The sequence below is a fragment of the Rousettus aegyptiacus genome, unplaced genomic scaffold, assembly GCF_014176215.1.
Source record: "Rousettus aegyptiacus isolate mRouAeg1 unplaced genomic scaffold, mRouAeg1.p scaffold_m13_p_5, whole genome shotgun sequence".
Classification (NCBI taxonomy): Eukaryota; Metazoa; Chordata; class Mammalia; order Chiroptera; family Pteropodidae; genus Rousettus; species Rousettus aegyptiacus.
Window position 1 is genome coordinate 3,934,451 of NW_023416308.1, and position 20,410 is coordinate 3,954,860.

The 20,410-nt window shown below is 43.9% G+C and overlaps 1 protein-coding gene across 20 annotated transcripts in view; it reads left to right on the top strand.

Annotated features, from left to right (window-relative positions):
- Positions 1 to 20,410, top strand: part of CLIP1 (CAP-Gly domain containing linker protein 1) — a 106,408-nt gene that overhangs the window by 56,228 nt on the left and 29,770 nt on the right. For 6 of the 20 annotated variants that reach the window (XM_016153793.2, XM_036221785.1, XM_036221786.1 and 3 more), the window contains 10 exons: positions 2,282 to 2,386; positions 5,695 to 6,639; positions 8,117 to 8,233; positions 10,076 to 10,133; positions 10,675 to 10,758; positions 11,631 to 11,787; positions 13,138 to 13,303; positions 13,402 to 13,617; positions 15,580 to 17,847; positions 18,958 to 19,074. In XM_016153793.2, coding sequence (XP_016009279.2) covers positions 2,282 to 2,386; positions 5,695 to 6,639; positions 8,117 to 8,233; positions 10,076 to 10,133; positions 10,675 to 10,758; positions 11,631 to 11,787; positions 13,138 to 13,303; positions 13,402 to 13,617; positions 15,580 to 17,847; positions 18,958 to 19,074 — 4,233 coding nt within the window. The remainder of the gene's footprint in view (positions 1 to 2,281; positions 2,387 to 5,694; positions 6,640 to 8,116; positions 8,234 to 10,075; positions 10,134 to 10,674; positions 10,759 to 11,630; positions 11,788 to 13,137; positions 13,304 to 13,401; positions 13,618 to 15,579; positions 17,848 to 18,957; positions 19,075 to 20,410) is intronic. The other 14 variants (XM_036221792.1, XM_036221793.1, XM_036221794.1 and 11 more) reach the window with 7 other exon arrangements.

Sequence of the window (20,410 nt, forward strand, 5' to 3'; positions counted from 1 at the left end):
TTTTTCCCCCCTTCTACCCCCTGCGTAAGATCAAACATCCAATTCAAATTTTACCAAAATGTCTCGAAAGCCTGGCTTCTAGGTGCACCCTGCCGGCTGTGAGGCCAACTGAAAGAACAAAATTAAAACAAAGTTTCTTGCCACCGCCTCCCAGTAGCTAAGACAGCTCAAGACTGAACTTTACAAACAGCCTCCGTTCTGAAGGTTTCCTTTTTGTGAAGCTACTTCAGTGATCTGGGTCTCCCCTCGCCTTCCCAAGCAGGCCCCCCTCGCGTCCTGTCAGTCTGCATGGGGTCTCCCTCCTGCCTCTCTGTGCGCTTCTCGCAGAGCCTTCGCTTCCCCTCAGTCCCTGTCCCAGTGCTGTCCTCTGGGGACGCTCTGTCTCATTCTCAGAAAGAGGTGATTCTAAAAGCAGGGTGGTCCTGGTCAGTGTCACATTTTTACCGCATCCCATGGCATGGAAGTGGGTCACTGTCCCCTCGCTGACGGCTGTTGAGAGGCGGCTGCAGAGTCCCACCTCGTCTGTGTGCACACCCACCAGCGGGTTGGTCTCAGAGGGGGAGGAGGTCACGTTCAGTGAGTGTTTGCTTTTTACCTGGAAGTAGCGACCTTTCACCCACAGGACACTGAACTCAGTGTCCAGAGGAGAAAGGTTCGACCGCCTTTTGGTTTTACTCGTTAGCTTTGGATTTTAGTTCTTGAGGCTGCGACCCCTGTTATGTAGGTCTGGAGTGGATCCTTTTCTTGTGAAAGCACATAAATCGAACAGCTTCGTATGAGGCACACACAGACCAAGGGGACTCTCCAGACAATTAGGTTTTCAATATTTTTTTGTTGAGTGTAAGGATTGAAACAGGTGAAGATATTTTTAAAAGTTTGTGTTCACCTTTTAAATATTCCATGATGGTTTATATCTGGTTTACGAGCAAAATGACCTCTTGAATGCATCGAAATCCCCAGAGTACCACCAGAATGAGGAAAGACATTTACAATAGAAAACATTCCACCTGCTACTAAGCTCTGCAGTGTTTCCAGTTGCTTTATTTAGAGTTTGTTGTTGTTTTTTTCATTACCTGTAATGGTGCAGACTGAGCGATATGACCAGCTAGAACTGCAAATATTTAAGTTAGTACGAGTAACTAGAAGCTGCTGGTAGCAGCTCCGTCAGTAGGTTTCATCATTTGATCCTGCCAACCCTCTTGGGTATGAGAGGTGAGTGGGCTGCACTTGAACCTGTGAGAAAGGGGTCGCCTGGGTCCCCATCAGATTCCATCTGAGTGAGTGCTGATGGGGAACCTCAGAGGTTTTGGAACATGGTAGGCTCTTACCAGCTTCTCTTGCATGGAGTTCAAACTCATGCTTTTGTGTTGAGTCACCATTTCTTACCTCTGAGCTGATAAGACCTACTTCATCTTAGGATCAAAATGGCCCAGTTCTGGCCAAACTTTTCCCTGCTCTGATCCTCAGGGGTGGAGGCTGTGAAGCATAATTATTACAAAGAATTTTCTTTGTAAATCTGATTCCCCCTCCCCCCTCCCTCCTCTGGTGACAAGTAGCCTTTGAAAAAGCCACTATTGAAAGGAAATTAGAGCTTTCCCAGCTGGCTCCCTGCCTGTCAGATGTGAGAATGTTGCTAAGACTCGCAGATCCTTCTCTCTCATCTCAGCAGAGGCCATGGGTCATTTCATTAGGTCCGGCTTCTAGATTCCCTTCATTAGGTTTTGACCTGACCCTTGTTCGCATCGAATTTTGTGCCATAGTGCAGTGATCTGGTCCAGGGAGTTATCGAACACTCATTTATTTACGGTGTTACCTTTTCACATTTAGGTGATAGTGATGGTTGAGGGTCAGCCTACTTTTCTGAAGTCACTGAGTCAGTTACATACACAGCGATGTCAGAGAGCCGTTTGTGGAGGAGGGAAAATGGTAGTTTGGAGGAATATTAACTATTCTAATTTGTGCTGATAAACTTCACTTATCGATGTAACTTAGATCTGGCTGCATGCACCTGACACTTTCATCCTGCCTCGCGCGTTTTCCACGTTTCCTTTCTCAGTAGACTAGCTCACGTGCCCTGCCCACCTCATCCTTCCGTTGTAGTGCTCATCTCGCCCCGACCTCCTCATCTCACGTCCATCCTCTGCCCCCCTCCATGACCCTTTCTGTCGATCCTTCGGCGGAAGGTGCTGGTGGCTCGGCCTGCATGCCGCTGTCTCTCCTCTTGTGCTGGCATGTCATGGTGGCACTGTTGTGTTCTCTTCCTCTTCCTTTTTACTAACAGACGCAGACCAAACTGGAGCATGCCCGCATTAAGGAGCTTGAACAGAGCCTGCTCTTTGAAAAGACCAAAGCTGACAAACTCCAGAGGGAGTTAGAAGACACTAGGGTAATGGTTTTCACTATTTAATGACGCAGACTCGTGTATGTGAATGGCGGACCCCTCGGGCGACGTGCCTTGCAGTTGGCCTAACCCTTGACCCAGTGGTTCAACCTGACTTTGGTCTCGATACTGTCGATGAGCTCTACTAGAAGGATGGGTAGGCACAGGAGTTTTATATCAGATCTTTTGTAAAAAGTAAAGACTCATTCCTTTGGTTAACATGACCAAAATCAAGATCAGAAACTACAGCTGTGTACACTGCACGGCTGTCCACAGCTACATTTCAGGTTCTTTGTTTAATGCCTCGAAATACATTTTTTCAGTTTGCCACAAGCAGTCAATTGTCCTCTCATTCTCATATTCCTAGTTGTTGGGTTTTCTAGATCATTTTTTGTATGGTCATTTTACCGTAGCTCTCTGTTACTGCCTTCTTCCCCGGCCTCTTGGGGGAAGGGAATTGAAACAGTGGTTCTTTTTAATAAGCGTTAAGGACTTGCACCCTAGTTATCTTTTTTTCTTGATACCTGATCTTTCTTTGCATTTCCCTCCTTTCCATCTCCTGGGAGGTTAAAATCTCATTGTCAGGAGGGAAAAGTGTGCTGAGAACAGACTGGCTTCTTACAGCCCCCAGCTCGCTGTGTTGGTCACGTTTTTGTTTACGTGTGTTGAAGCACCCACGCAGTGCTTACTTCGTGCCAGGCACTGTCCTAAGCACTTTACAAGTATTAACTTACTCAGTCTTACCACAACCCCAAGAGGAAGGTGGTAATATTGTCCCCATTCTACAGACAAGGACACTGAGGCACAGAGAAGTTAAATAATTTTCTTAAAAGTCACACAGCTTATAGTAAGGTGTAGCCAGGACTTGTATCTGGGCCATTTGGCCCCAGAGACTGCTCTTGACCACCATGGGATGGAGTCTGTCTGCTTTGGAAATAGTTTTGTGCTGAAAGGTGTAAGAAGTATCCCGACTCATTTACATGTAAGAAAACGTGCGTACGTATTGTATACATATCTGTTAAATCAAGTAAACATGTACGTGTGTATCTTTTAAATCATAAAACTGGGCTAAATTGCCCAGTTGCTTAACTTGAAAATTTCAAAAATTATCTCTGATCAAATTTTGGTATCTTGATTTTTTTCTTTTGAATTATTAGAATTTTTAGAAATTTCTCCTGTCTAGAAGTCACTGACTGATCTAAAAATCTAGATGATTGAGTGATTTTTTTTTTTCTCTAAATCATAAGTTTTTATTTAAAAAAAAAAAAGAAAGTGGTCTCGGCCTCAAAACTAAAGATATCTTCTGCATATTTGGTAAGACGAAGATCCTGGCAGTTGGGTGCTTTTCTTCATCACCCGCGAGCCAAAGACTTGATCTGGGGGATACAAGGGGCTAATAATAAGATGGAGCTCGTCAGTGTGACTGGCTGTTGAAGTGAGGATATATATGTATTTTTTACTTCTGAATTCCTCTCCCAAATTGCTTTGTCAGCAAACAAGTTTGATGCTTTTTTTTTTTTTTGGGGGGGGGTGGGGGGCACTGTGGGTAAGAAGGCAACCCTTCATAGCATGGGTTATTCAAGTATTTCAGATTCAAACATTATTTTTCTATAACAAGTGGTATCTTCATAATAAGAATGATACCTGACTTTTATGGCCTCAAACTAACAGGAGAGGCAGACTTTGGGAAATAAAAAATAGAAGCTCTGTGAGATGTTACATAGTGTAATCACGTGAGTTATTATTTTCACTTATTTTTTTACCTGGCCTTTCTCGTTTCATTGTTTTGTTGTGAATAATTAAGAACTATGGCCCTATTGTAGCATGGGGTTTGTTAATGTTTTGTACCTTAATTTGCGGTAACAAACTCTTGAACTGCCCCCCCCCCAACACCCCAGAAAAAAGTATGTAAAGGAATTAACATCTTTAACCTGAAGCATCTATATTCCTGAAACACAATTGTAGTCATCCCTGAAATAGTGACCACCTTGATTATGCAGTTTTGGAGACCCAAGGGCTCTTTTTAAAAAATTCTTCTGTGGCCATTTTAGTCTTTATCAATATCCCAGCCAGTAGCGGGGCAGAGGAGATGAAGGCAGCATTGCCGGTACTTTCTGTCCTGGTAAAGGCAGCGATGGGGAGGAGCCTCAGCCCCACCGTCCGGGGCTCACTGGCGTGTGTAAATCAGGTGTGCTCCCTTCTGTTTCCCAGGTTAGTCAGATAATTTTTATTTCACATATTTTGCATACTAAACTGACTGCCGAACAGGCAGCAGAGGGAAATGATTTCCTAAGAATAAAAGTACACCGGTTACGAAAGTGTTTTTCTTAGTCCTGGGGAGTCTGTTTAAAAGAAGCAGCTTCCTGGGCGCTGTCCCGGAGCTGGAGTAGAATCAAAGTGCATGCGAAGGACTGGGGACTTGCATTGCAGGGTACGTCCCGGGTGACATGTGCACGTCAGTCTGAGAACCACTGGGTTAGGGGGGGCAGGGTGTGTGCACCAAAATGCTGAGAGCATTATGGAACCTAAAAGGACGACTCTGTGTAGGAGGCTTGCATAATGATAGGTAAGTAATCATTTTTTTTTTTTTTTAATTTAAAAGGTCAGTAAATTAATTATCATCATCCAGCTGAGGCTTTTATTCTGCAGTCGATGTGGTATTCACTGAAACATTTGATGGGTAATGTTGCACCTTTTGTACCAGCGCCATCCCACACAAGTATAATATGAGCCACATGTATATAAAATTGAGTAATTTCTGGTACCCACATTAACATTTTTTAATCGATAAGAAACAGGTACAATTAATATATTTTATTTAATATATCCAAAATATCATTTTATCATGTAATTGATATAAAAATTAACCAGATATTTTTTGTTCTCTTTTTTCCTACGTCTTCAAAATCTGATGTATATTTAACACTTAGAGCCCATGTCGCTTCAAATGAGCCATATTTCAAGTGCTCAGTAGCCGCATATGGCTAATGGCTACTGTACTGTTCTTTAAAATCATATCTATCAGGTCTATAAGCATCTATACATCCTGAGTTAAACTCATTATTAATTTTAGATTCCTTTAGCATCTCAAAATGGTGGAGGTTTGCCAAAGATGATAGTTTTGAATTGGAGCTGCCAGAGCCGGCCTTAAGCCTTTATTACAGTTAGCAGTCGATTGACATGTGGGCATCCTCGGTAGCTTGACTGCTGGCTGCCTTGAGATGGGATGGTTATTAAAGATCTTCAAGGTTAAAGAAAATCATCAGTGATTTATTATTCAAATGATCTCTTTTTCTTTGGCCTGCTGTTAACAGGTGGCTACAGTGTCAGAAAAGTCTCGTATAATGGAACTAGAAAAAGACCTAGCACTGAGAGTACAGGAAGTAGCTGAGCTGCGCAGAAGGCTAGAGGCCAGTAAGCCTGCCGGGGATGTTGATATGTCACTCTCCCTTTTGCAAGAGATAAGCTCTTTGCAAGAAAAGTTAGAAGCCAGCCACACTGACCACCAGAGAGAGACCACGTCTCTGAAGGAGCATTTTGAAGCCCGGGAAGAAGTGCATCAGAAGGAGATAAAGGCCCTTCAGGCCGCCTCGGAAAAACTTTCCAAAGAGAACGAGTCCCTGAAAAGCAAACTGGATCATGCCAACAAGGAGAACTCGGACGTGATAGCCCTGTGGAAATCCAAGCTGGAGACCGCCATCGCGTCCCACCAGCAGGCCATGGAGGAGCTGAAGGTGTCCTTCAGCAAGGGGGTCGGAACGGAGACAGCAGGATTCGCTGAGCTGAAAACACAAATAGAGAAAATGAGACTAGATTACCAGCACGAGATAGAAAACCTGCAGAACAAACAGGACTCCGAGCGGTCTGCTCATGCTAAGGAGCTGGAAGCTGTCCGGGCTAAGCTGATGAAGCTCATTAAAGAGAAAGAGAACAGCCTGGAAGCCATCAAATCGAAGCTGGACAGAGCAGAAGATCAGCATCTGGTAGAAATGGAAGACACCTTAAACAAATTACAGGAAGCTGAACTAAAGGTAAAGGAGTTAGAGGTACTACAGGCCAAATGCAGTGAACAAACCAAGGTTATTGATAATGTTACATCACAGCTCAAGGCTACCGAGGAGAAGCTCTTGGCTCTTGATGAACTTCGGAAAGCCAGTTCCGAAGGTAAATCGGAAGTCGAGAAGCTTAGACAGCAGCTTGAGGCAGCTGAGAAACAGATTAAAAACTTAGAGAGCGAAAAGAATGCTGAGAGTGGCAAGGTTTGTATTGACATCCGCCATCTTTTTATTTTCCATTTGTTATTATTTTGCATCGTGTGTTATTTTTGAGTTGAGGTGTGACTGACTCATCCTTCAAATTTCTAATTTAATTAAAATAAATTGCTTGGTGCTAACAAATTTTCCAGCTGAACATAGTATCTTCTGAGTCTTGAATATGGTTCCTTCTAAGGAGATTAGAGAAAATAATGGCTCAACTAAGAATTTATTTTGGTTTCCTGTTATCTAGATGTGTATTTATCTCTGGGCTGTTCTGTGATCTCCTGTTTAAGCTCAATTCCAGTCTACAATCTCTTTTTACAATAGAGAACTCCCTAAATTGATGGTGTTAAGGTAAATGGATGAATGAATTATACAGAAACGTAGATTAGCTCCTCCTTTCCCACCTACATAATTGTCTTGTCTGTAAGGTGATGTGTAAAAACAGACCATGAACTCCCGAGTGCTATTTGACCCTTGTACATTAACATGCTGTGGTAACATTCACAGCAAAATTAAGGTTAAGAGCCTGGAGCCCTTCGCAGTGCCATTTATGTCTCAGTGGAGTTTTTTTCTATGCCACAAGGAGAATACAGTCTGTTCCTTGCCTTTTTGAGGAAAGATTGAGCAAATTTGCTTTTGGTCAAGGCATAGGAAATTATATGAAACATTCGCCAGCTCCATGTCTTGCTAACTGGCCTTGTTAAATGGCACCGTTGCGTGTAAGGACCGCTTGAGGAGTGAATTCTCTTTCCCAGTCCTCCTGCCACTAAGCGAGGCCGAATGTTCTGAGCTTTTTGCGGGAAAAGCTGCTCTGTTGGCAAAGAAGGAAGGGTTGCGACGGTAAATGGGGAGAGGTGACAAACGACAGGAAAATTCTCTCAGATCTCTTTATTTGGTTCCGAAATACCAATCGAAACACAAAAATTGTTTAGGGGAGAATATGTAATAGTTGGTCTGCTTTTTACATCAAAATTTAACGAAATCCCATTTCTAATGAATGTTGTCTAGTGAATTTTTAAATGTTTATTTTTATTTTAAATGTTGAGATACCATAGGCATATACAGAAAATACAGAAAATGGTTACAGAGACCATATGTATCCGCCATTCCTATATTAAGGCTCTTAAAGTCTAGAAAGTGAAATGTCTCAATTAACTCATTTAGAAAGTAAGTGTCTGCACTTTCTGCTTTAGATCATGCTGATATTCCAAATTGAGGTATAGAAAAACACTCTATTTTGACTATTTAAAAATAGCTGTTAGACAGTCATATCTGGAACTGACTGAAAAGTCATTGGTTTGTTAGAGTCTTAAAAAAAAAAGACAGCTTACCCATGCCTTTATTCCTTTCGGTTGTGTTTGGTTGTGTTTTTTTTTCCTCATGAGTTTTTACATTTGTTTTATTTTTTTATTTCTCATTCTGTTTTGTTTTTTCTGTTTTTGTTCATCTATGTGTGAACCGCGTAACGCTATGATAGGTTAGTAGCATTACCAAAGAGCTGCAGGGAAGAGAGCTAACGCTTAGTAACCTACAGGAACACTTGAGTGAAGTCAGTCACGTGAAAGAGGCTTTGGAAAGAGAACTTCAGGCTCTGGTGAGTACCTGCCGGGAGTCTGAATCTCGGGGTTTCTGGCCATTTGAATTGTTCCTGTTTAAAAACAAAAACCTCCAGAAAAGTATTGCACCTATTTCTTTTCTGTTTCAAAGAATTTATTTAAAATAAACACCTTGAGGGGAATCAGATCAAACCCAAACATAGACATTACAGCCATCCCCCTTTATCAGTGGGGCTACGCTCTGAGACCCCCCATGGATACCTGAAGCCCTGGACAGTACCAAACCCTCTATACACTTTTTCTTCCTGCACATACATACCTATGACAGAGACGAAAGAGATTAACAGTGATAACTTATTTTAAAATAAAACATTTATAACAGTACGCCAAAATAAAAGTCATGGGAACGTGAGCCCTCGTGTCAGGGGACCCCCTGCCGATGTCCTCACAGGCTCAGTGCTTCCTGGCGCAACACGCCGCCATCACTTGAGACACGTTTTCTGTCCACATCTTCCACCCACATGTTTAATTCCTTCTCCAGCTTTAAGCACTTACCAGGCACTATCTGTAACTTGGAGCTTAAAGTGCAATAGCAAAACTAGCAGGAATTTGTTTCCTTCTTATCAGTTTCACAGACAGAAGATTCATTCTCCCTGTACATCTCAGCAACCTCAGCATACAGTTTTGTTTTGTTTTGTTTTTATCAAGTTGAGAACTTTTACCTTTTCACTTAAAGGAAGTACTTTACGGCTTCGTTTGGCAGCATCACTACTCTTGTGCTTTGGGGCCATTCTTAAGTAAAATTAGAGTTACTTCACCGCAAGCACTGAGATGCCTCAATAGTCAGTCCGGTAGCCGAGATGGCTCCCAAGTGACTAACAGGCAGGTATATGTACTGCATGGATATGCTGGACAAAGTGTGATTCACATCCGGATGGGATGGAGCGGGACGGTACAAGATTTCATCACGCTCCTCAGAACAGCACACAGTTTACAACTTATGAATTGTTTATTTCTGCAATTTCTAATTTAATATTTTTAGACATTGGTTGACTGTGGGTCACTGAAACCACCAAAGGCAAAACCGTGAATACGGGGAAATGACTGTATTTAAAAAAAATAATCTGTCCTTTGCCTCGGTATGTTACTGACTGCTTAGTTTGACTATTCACAGGGACCTCCCAAGTTGCACACCCGACACGTATGGTTTCACATGCAGTGAGCACTGTGCTCTTGCACTGTGCCTTCTGCTTGCCCTGTGACAGCAAGTCGGCAAGCCATGCTGGACCTTCAGCGCCCTCTGCCAGCAGGCGGAGTGCTGTGTGACTTCGTAAATTCAAAGGATTCTTCCTTACAACTCAGTTCATTCCACATCAGAGAATGACTTTTCCTTCCACTATATCCTCTTTCCTTAATCTCAATTTGTAAGACTTTTTTTCTTACCTTTTCTCAACTGTTCTCCCTTCTACCTTGCTTCCTGTCTCAAAACTTGAGCTCAGCCAAGGCTGATACCCATGAGCAGTGCCAGTGATACCCACACGTCACGGGAAAGGACAGTCATAGCGTTACGGGGAAACGAGCTAGGAGAATCACGCACCATTTGTACACACACCTGCATGCGCTTCTGTAAGTAGGCATCCCCACACGCGTACACGGATATATGTGCGTGCCCAGGCATGCACACAACATGCGCCAGCGTCGTTCGTGTGCACACACAATATGCATATGGTAGTAATTGCTGCCCGCATGTTTTAAGTTAGTTTTAAATGGAACAAAACCAGCAACAAAAAATAGATAGCATTGTATATATAACTGGTTGAAACTTTTAGTTTCTACAATTTGAAAGCTTCCTATTCTGAATATCTAATTTTTTTCTTTAGAAAGAGAAGTTTGCTGGTGCTTCAGAGGAGGCAGTCTCTGTTCAGAGAAGTATGCAAGGTATGTCTAACTTGGTGTGAGCAGCACCCTTTAGAGAAGGCCACGTTCTCACCAGCGCCGGCCTGCGGAGCACGCAGAGTGCCCGCCACCTGCAGCCCGGCCCCGCCGCGCTCCGTGGCGGTGAAGCCATTGGTTCCCCAGGCCCCAGACGCCCGTTGGTCTCCCCTCCTCTTGACTGGAAGCTCGTTCCATATTACAGTGCAGGTGTTCTTGAGGGGAGTCTGTCTGTCTGAAGCTTCTCTGAGTGCGAAGCAGGAGGAGAGCGCTGACTGGGGACGGGGTGCCGGGGGGTGCCGGGGTGCCGGGGGGTGCCGGGGGTGCCGGGGGTGCCGGGCCCTGCCGGCCTCCAGGTTGGGGGAGGCGAGAGGGACCTCGCTCGCTCCTTCAGGCTCGTCATACCCTGGTTCCATTTGTAACGGGACTTTAGTACTCCTGTGAGTCGAATCTCAAGCGTATGATTCGGTTTGGTTGTGGGACAGCCAAGCCCTAGATGGCTTATTAAGTATGAAATATATTAAACTTTTTACTTTATTCTAAATAGAAACTGTAAATAAATTACACCAAAAAGAGGAACAATTTAATGCGCTGTCTTCTGAATTGGAGAAGTTGAGAGAAAATTTAACAGGTAAGAAGATGTCTCTGGGCACTAAACCTTAAAACTAGTAGGCTTCCTAGGATTCGAGATAATTGTTGTGTTAACCTATCTACTGTTCAGCCAAGACTTCTTTGCTCATCATGGTGACACAATGCGGAAAAATGCTCGTTTGAGGTCTGTAACCTTCAGCAAATCCTCTCCGCCCTGTTATCAGATAAATCCGCACCCACCCCGTCCCACTGCTCCCACTGCTGCCCTCCATCCACGCCGACCTTCACTGCAGCAGTCGACCTCCTGGTCTGCCTGCTTCTGCCTTGTCCCCTTTAGTCTGTTCCCGACCCAGCAGCCAGAGCGCTCCTTCAGCGTCAGGTCAGATCATGGCACTTCTCGGCTCAGGAGAACCGATGGCTCCCGTTTCGCTCAGTAGAAGTCCCGTCGTCAGGCCGCGTGTTTTCCGCGATTTCCTCTCGTGCTACTTTTCCTTCGTTCTTTCCACTCAGCCGCAGTGGCCTGCTGGGGGACGCTCGCGTGCCAGCAGGTCCGGCCTCGGGGCTCTGCGCGTGCTTCCCCTTTGCCCGCAGCCAGCCCCTCGCCCGTGCGTCCTGCAGGTCCGTGCTCAGATGCCGCTGCCGCAGAGAGGCTCTGCCCCGGGGTTCTCCTCCCCTCTTTCTAGCTCCTTTCTCTGCTTGTATTTTTTTTTCCTCTTAGCTCTATCTCTGATAACTATTTCTCTTCTTTGTTTATCCTGCTTATTGTCTGTTTTCTTTGCTAGAATATCGTTGTCATGAAGGCAGGGATTGCTTTGCGAAGATTCCCAGAGCAAGGCTTGGCGTACAAGATGCAGTCAGTAGATTTTTGTTGATTGTAACATAACAGTGCTGTTTTTTTCTGTAAATATTTAGATATGGAGGCAAAATTTAGAGAGAGGGGCGAAAGAGAAGAGCAGTTGATGAAGGCGAAAGAAAAACTGGAAAACGACATTGCAGAGATAATGAAAATGTCAGGAGATAATTCTTCTCAGCTGACAAAAATGAATGATGAGTTACGTCTGAAAGAAAGGTATGCGTCAGTTTAACAAGACGCCTGCTTCAGGTTAGGCTCTGAAGCAGGACCCGGGGGGAGGGGAGCCCGAATCTTCCGGAATGGTATGTTTTAAGGTTTCCTCTCTCTTCCTTTCTCTTATTAATTACCTCAGTGTCTCCTTGAACAACTGTTTAACCTTCTAAGGAATATAATATGATAGACATTTTGGTGACTTATAAAGAAAAAGTAGTAGTTTACCAATGGCAATGACATTTCATATAGGCAGTTAAAATGTTTTCAACCTAATGATAGGTCACAGTTATTAAAGGCTTACCATGTGCCGTACACTGCTAACAACTTTATATATGGTGTATTTCCTAATCCTTATAACAATCCTGTGAGGGGAGTGGATGACTGTCCCATTTTAAAGAAAAAGAAGCGGAGGCGGCGTGAGGTTTCCGCGCGGGCCCAGAGCCCTGGCTGCTCTCGCTCGTGCCCTCGCACCTCCTCGGTGCTGGCGCCCTGCCGCCTTGCTCTCGTCTTTGTTCCGAGGTTCTTGTGGCTTCGATTTTTTCCCTTTTCATAGCTACCAAACAAAAATCAAATGTTTTAGAAGACAAAAACTTTTCGAGGACATTTTAGGACCGTTAGACTTCTGATTCTGAAAGTGTTCATGCTGGCCGGGCTACGTTCGTGTTCAGCCATGCACCCATGCACCCATGCACAGTTCAGCAGTGGCGGGTGATCGGCAGCCGGGCCTTGGTCGACCAGCTTTGGTCAGACTTGCTGTGGGGTGGGTGCAGCTGCACCGGTGCTTGCGGCTCGGCGCCTTTGAGAAGCTCCGCATCCGTTGGTGTCTTACAGGTGCACAGTCCAGAGGCCCCCAGGTTTTCCTCCTTCGTTCGTGGATTCCTTTGCCAGCATCTCTAGGTCGATGCCCCACGTTTCTGTACATTTTCGTTTGCCGATGTGGTTATCCTTAAGCTAGAACTTCAAATGATTTATCATCATTTTTGTATCTTCTGTTCTCAAGTGGCACTAGAATGAGTTTTTGATAACCTAGTCTGCTAAAATTTTGAAGCTTTCTAAATACTTAATCCTCCAGTATATTTAGTTTTTACTCATTTTTCCTTAATGATCTATTGACATAAAATAATAAACTTTCACAGTTATGATAGTTGTTATTCTAAATAATGTATCACTATCACAATTGTTAAAATTATTCTTCAGGGCAAGTCATGTTTTGGCTTATTTCAGATGTTATTAATTACTCATAACATTTACAGTCATTAATACAATTATTATTGAGAGTATCTTTAAGTATAACTCTAGAAATGAAAGCACTCTTTTGAAAAATCTGACATCTTGCCCTGAAACTTGTTCTAGAAATGTAGAAGAATTACAGCTAAAACTTACAAAGGCTAATGAAAGTGTAAGTTTTCTACAGAGGAGCATTGGGGAAGTAACTCTCAAAGCCGAAGCGAGCCAGCAAGAAGCATCTAAAAAGCATGAGGAAGAAAAGAAAGAGCTGCTGAACAAATTGTCAGACCTGGTAAGGAAAGAATAAAGGGGACTAATTACTGGCAAGGAAGGTGCGGGGTGGTACAATATGGCTAGATGACTTAGCTCCTTCACTTGGGGTTTCTGCAGGAAAAGAAGATGGAAACGAGCCACAACCAGTGTCAGGATCTGAAAGCCAGGTATGAAGAAGCCAGTTCTGAGACACAGGCCAAGCACAAGGAAGACCTGCAGAACCTACAGAAGATGCTGTTGGAGACAGGGGAGAGTCTGAAGGCTGCACAAAAGGAGAACAGTGACTTGTTGCAGGAGATAGTGGAACTGAAAAAGCAAGCTGACAAAGCCAAAGTATGTCATGGGAGAGAATTACGTGGTTGCAGTAGTTGGCTGGAATTCTGCACGAGGCCGGGAGGATGCTTAGAGAGCAGCAGCACGTGGGATGAGCCCGGTCGGCCTTTCCCCGTGTGAACCTGCCGAGGGCGTGGCAGGGTGCTGAATCACGTTTCCTGTGGCTTCCGGTGTTCTGTGCCAGCTGCTGTCCTCCTCAGGGATGGCGATGGCTACCGGTCTTTCCCCTGAACAGACCATGTAGCCATCACCCCCTCCGCTGCTTGTTCCCAGCTGTCACAAAGAGTTATGCTGCCTGAGCTCTGCCTGCCTGCTTGTAACAGACTCTTTGTTGTTGTTCTAATCTTGGCCATCTTGCTGCCATTTTGCACTGGGGTCAGGAGAGGCATGTAGAAAAGCAGAAGGCAGAGGCCAGGCGAAGCGAGTGGGCAGGGATGGAGCCTGGTTGGAGAAACACTCTCAGAGGAAAACTCAGAAGGGAGGACTCTGGAGAGCGCTTTTATATGTCCCCAGGAAGGCACCATGAGCTTACAGAAGAAAATATCAAAGAGCGTATGTAGGATTTGAAACAAATCCCTTTTAAAACTTGTGAATTAAGTGGACCACAACGTAACATATGTCACGCATAAGATGCCCATATTTTCTCTCTCCCGCATGCTGGCCATCAAGGCTTTCTCTTTTCCCTGTGAAACATCTTCAGTTTTTTGAGCCATTTAACACTGGATGTAATTTCCAGATCTTTTGTCTTTGCAGTTCCCTTTATTGGGCAGACTCTAGTTATCTAGCGTTTCCCTTAAACTGCTGCAGCCTGACCAGACCACAGCATTCTAATAGTTTGTATGAAGTCTCATTAATATATTTTTTTACAACGGTCATTTGGCTAAAACGCCAGGGTTGGTCCCCCATCCAGAGTTGTCTGGTTATTTGATTTCTTTGGATTAGTGTTTGTCAACAACAGTGGCTCACAGGCTCTTTTGAGAAGCTGATGAAACCTTAAGATATTTCCCCTAGGAAAGTTTATTTATACACTCAAGTTTTATAAAAAATGTCAGGAGGTTCATGGACCCCACAAAGCCTCCTCATTCCCTGGTTTTAAGAGCCAGTGATCTGTAGCTGTCCTGTTCAATACAGTAGCTACTGGCCATGTGTGGCCATTTAAATTAGTTAAATTTCAATAACTTAGAAATTTATCTCCTTAGTCACACCACACTTGAGGTACTTCCTAGCCACACATGTGGTTAGTGGCGACCATATTGGACAGTACAGATAAAGAATATTTATACCATTGCAGAAAGTTCTGGCAAGCACTGGTATAGACATTGTGGTCAAATTATTTTATAAACCAATACATTTTTTAAAAACCCATTTAATTTAGTCACCAAAGCCTAGCAAATTAATCTTGTATTTTTAATAAGCTAGATGTAATTGTGAGACTAAATCAGTCTCAAGCCAGTGATTGTCCTTTAGTAAGGTCCTGCAGTTAGTTTGAGATGTTGCAATAGTATTTTTCTCCACTGCCCTAACCCTCCCCCTACTTTTTTTGTTTGTTTTTGAAATATATGCACTTTTTGTAGTCTTTTGGGTTGTATTTTTAAAGTCTTCCATGCATCTTTTCTACCACCAAATTATTGGATAATTGGGATGACAGGAAAGAATCTTATGCCCTGACGTCAAAATCAAACTACTGTTTTTAAGGTAGCTATCAGGAGTAATTTAAAAAGTTGTTTCAAAGATCAACTAATAGCTATATCAGCATTTTGCAGAGCTAAATTGACTTTGTATTATCCTTTCATGGGCTCTGCTCATCTGGTTTCTTTCCCTCATTATCCAGATAGTTTCTGTGACATTTATTGTAAAAAATTTTTAAGCTTGTATGATTTAGGTTACATTAAGTTATTTGGGCTTGCATTCGTCTGCTTGATTTCATTTTGTTTCCATTCTTTCCATCTTTTGTTTCTGTAGTCGCTAACTTATTTGTTAACATCAGCCAAAAAGGAAATTGAACTAATGTCAGAAGAGCTGAGGGGTCTGAAATCAGAGAAGCAGCTTCTTGCACAGGAGGGAAATGCTTTAAAGTTAGAGAAGGGATCACTTTTATCAAAGCTCATAGAGGTGGAGGCCAGAATAACTTTGCTTCAGGAAGACCAACAGAAACTGTGGTCAATAAATGAAACTCTTAATTTAGAAAAGGTGAAAGTCTTAGGAGAAAAACAAGATGCCGAAAAGCTTTATCAGCAGGAACAGCTCAATAATGAAGCTTTGACTGTTGAGAGAGAGAAATTGCTTAGAGAAATCAATATTGCCCAGGAAGAACTCTTGAAGATAAATATGGAAAATGACTCTTTACAAGCTTCCAGAGAAGGCTTGCAGGTACTCGTAGAAGAACTCCAGTTCAGCAAAGATGATTTGATTGCTGAGGCTAAGAAGAATAGGGAAGAAAAAGGTCTCATGGAGGATCATATCAAGCAGCTCGTTATTGAAAACCTTGCCTTGACTAAAGATAAAGACGAGACTATTCAGAAGCTTCAGAGCTCTTACGAGGAGCTAGTCAAAGATCAGAAAACCTTGATGCAAGATATTGAAGATCTCACAGCTGAGAAAAGGTCAGTGTTAGAGAAACAGTCAGGTCTTGATGACATGTGCATAGCCTTAACGGTAGAGAGAGACACTCTTCTTCAGAGCAACAGAGAACTGCAGTTTGAGAAGGACGTGCTCCTTCAAGATCAGGAAAAACTGAACGTCAGCCTGGCGGCCGCCCTGCAACTCAAACAGCTGCTCAGCACCGAAGCCAGCGGGCTCCGCACGCAGCTGGAAGACACCAGCAAAGCGCTGAGGACGTCTGAGCTGGAGACCGCGCAGCTTCAGGCTACCAACGCCAGCCTCGCGAAGCTCCTGGAGGAAATCAAGACCAGTCGAGAGATCACAGACTCTGAGTGCATCCAGCTCCTGCACGAAAAGGAAACCTTGGCCTCGTCTGAGAGGCGGCTCTTGGCCGAAAAAGAGGAACTCCTAAATGAAAATAGGCTCATCGCTAAAAAACTCAGCAAACGCTCGGAAGAGGCTGCCCATATTGAGATGAGCCTGAACGAAAAGGTCACTTACCTGACTTCTGAGAAGGAGATGATTTGTCAGAAAATTACAAAGCTTAAAAAGCAGCTGGATAGTCTCCTGAAAGAAAAATCTATGCTAGAAATGCAAAACGGAGATTTACTTACAGAAAGAGAAAATTCCATCAAAACCGTGGGAGAGCTTAAAAGGAAATACGATCAGGAGTCTGCAAACAGAAGAATCATTGTGCACGAGAAGATGAAATTGCTTGGTAATATCGATGCTCTGAAGAAGGAACTTCAAGAGAGGAAAAAGGAAAACCAAGAACTGGCAGCCACCAAGTGTGAGCTCTCCTTGATGCTGAAAGAGGCTCAGAATGCCAAGAGGCATCTAGAAAAAGAACACACTAACATCCTGCAAGCCAAGGAGACTTTGGATGCTGAGCTTAAGACTTGCTGTTCGGAAAAGGGCGCGTTGCTGAGGGACGGGCTGACGCTGCAGGACGAGTGCCGGAAGCTGAAGGAGGAGATCCAGGCGGCGCAGCAGGCCCTGATCCTGGAAAAGCAGGACAGGGCGAAGGAGAGCGAGCGCTCCCTGTACGAAAGCAATAAGCTCCACGGCAGGGTGGTGCTCCTGGAGCAGGAGCTGGAGGAGGCAAGGGTGCTTACGAAGGCGCTGCAGTCCGAAAATTTTGTGCTAATCCAAGAGAAGAGCGAATCGGAGCAAAAAGTGGTGGAGATAATCAAGGAAAAGGAACTCTTGAGTGTGGAAACAGCGCAACTCGCTGCCAACATAGAGACTCTGAAAAGCGATTTTGCCTCCTTGTCCAAGTCCAAGTTGGAGCTGCAGGAGCTGCACAGCTACCTCACCAAGATCCTGGACGACCTGCGGCTGAACCACGAGGTGACCCTGGCCGATCGGGCCAAGGCGATGCAGGACAACAAGAACCTGCTGGCCGAGAAGAGAGAGATGATCCTGGAGAAGGATGAGCTCCTGAAAGAGAAGGAAAAGCTGGCCGAAAACTACTTCCTCCTTCAGAAGGAGGTCAGCCAACTGGCCAAAACCAACAGCCACATTTCGGCCAACCTCCTAGAATCTCAAAATGAAAGCCGTATTCTGAGGAAAGACAAGAGCAAGCTCACTCTTAAAATTAGAGAGCTCGAGACTCTTCGCTCGTACACGGTAAAGTGGGAGGTCCCAGGACTGAGCACCGGCTACTAACCCCCTGCACTAACTCGTTAGCGGTTTAGGGCATCTGTCCGTGTCCATGTCCACGTAAGGAAATCGGCCCGTTTCATCTGTTGCTTCTGGGGCTCAGGCTGCCTGTTGCCACCTGACAGGGCGACCCGTTACTAAATGCTAATTGCAGTCGTCTCTTTCCATTAGAAAAAATTGTACACTGTGAATAACAAGGATATCTATATTTTTAATTTAAAGGGAAATTTTCGTGAAAAACTCAACCATGGTTCTTAAAGGCTTAAGAACAATAGTAAAATGGGCACCTGTTGAAGTATGCGGTTACCTTGTTTGGCTTTTAATGGTTTCATGTGTCTATCCATGTGCAGTCGGAAGGTTCCAGTGAAACTTCCACGGCCAGTCATAGGCAGGTGTAATTCAGAATTCCCATGGGCTTTATTAACCACATGAAATGAGAAGCCAGTGCCTAAAAAGATTTTAACTCGTTTCTGTGATTATTTTTTTATATCTTTTCAGCTAGGGATTTGTTTCCATATGCATATTATCTTTTTTATTCACAGCCATGTTTATTCATTACCCACAGATTTTTCCATCCAGCATCTCTCGTTAAACACTTGAACTTTGTGTTATTGCCCAAATAATTTTTATTTGAAAAATTCCCAGCCTAAAATGATTTCACAGACCCCGAATTAGCAAGAATAGTATTTTAAACGTATAACAGTAAATACGATTGAGAGAAAACTTTAGCCGTGTGAGCATGTCAGTCTTGACCGTTCCTTTCAAACACAAGCCAGAACGATGAGCATGACTATGCCTGCAACTTGGAACCTGCATCAGAAGGTGCAGGTATTGAGGGGTCTGAAATTATGCAAATTGCATATGACAATTGGCTTATTGAAAAATAGCCTGAAAAGGGTGTGTCGCCTTATTTTACGCGGGCGTAAAGACCTTTCGCGTCTTAGCCTATTCGTTTTGCTGTTGGGCTGGTGGCAGGCCCATCCTTCCTGTGTGACTCCCTAACCACACAGCCCGGGGATCAGCCTGCTGCGGCTTCTGGGGGTGTCCTCACTTCTCACGGAGCTTTCTTGTACTTAGGCCACTCAGACAGCAGAGGACGCCATGCAGATAATGGAACAGATGACTAAAGAGAAGACCGAAACTCTGGCCTCCTTGGAGGATACCAAGCAAACAAATGAAAAACTACAGAATGAAGTAATCAGATTTAAATGGCTTTTTGTACAGAGGACAGCTTATCGACTTCCTGCGATGTTTGGTCACTAACTCAGGGTTATTTATTTTTTGAAGTGTGACCTCATATGGGTTTGACCTACATTAGTGGGGTCGAATGTACGCCAGAACCACAACGATGTTAAAATAAAGCGTATTACTTCATTACTTATTTAGTAGGGTCAGCCTTTAAAGAACGAGGGGAAAACCCGAATAGCGTGGCTTTTTATGGTAATTGTTCAGTGACAATTAATGAGGGAAGATACTGATAACATTGTGTATTTTTTTGTATCTTTTATCTTAAATCACATACATTTTTTTTCCCCTCAATCTCTCCCCACTTTGAGCCACTAAAATCCTTTCCTTAGTCCTGAGTTTGACGTAGGCCTTTTCCTGGCCTGGTTCAGTACTGGCTCCCTAAGCTGTCATCTTATATTAGTTTCTTCTGGGTCTTAAACACATTTGTGGTGTCAAAATAATTTAGGTTCTGTCCAAAAGCACCATTTCTCACTCTTGCACCCTTGTTTGATTTCCTCCTTCCACCCTCCCAGCTCATACCGACCCTTTCTTGCTTTGGAAAGATATCACCTAAATCCTAAGCAGGAATAGTTATATGACTTTCTGTAGAACTTCAGAAGCTTTTTAAAGGGATAGGCAGGTAAGGTCTTAGGAATTAAAGCAGGGGAGGCGATAGCCACTTTGAATGGCTACTCTAAAGACTGGGCTTTCTCGTTATGGAAGGTCAAAGATGGAAATCTGTGAAAGACCTGACTATTTTGAGAGAGAATTATAGGTAAATAAAACTTGACGTAGAAGGGAGTACATTTATAGAACTGACAGTCCTAAGAGAAAATGACTTAAGCTAAAAATATAAAAGCATTAAAAAATTATAGATGATAATCAAAATTAGAAGCTGAAGTAAATGAGAAGATTGTAGGGAATGTCTCTAACCTTTGAGGGCAGAGTCGGGCAGAGTCGCATGCTTCTGTAACGTGACGCCTGGTGTCTTTGTTACAGCCTGAACGCAGGACTGCGTGACTCGTTGTTTAGACTCATTGTGATATTTTGTTTTTCTCATCTTGCAAATCTAGAATGTTAGAGGGCATTAAAAGGAAGATGGAGATGTAAAAACTAGCAAGACACTTTCTAGGACTCCTGACTGCTGACATGTGACATGGCAAAAGTACCTCTGGCTGTAGGTGATAACCGCACAAGTCCCAGACAGCCAGCCTGGCACCGGGAGCACACCCCGCGTGATGGGATGGCCCGTAAAACGCCCCCGTCCTTGGCGGGGGCTCCGCACACAGAGCTCCCGCCCCCT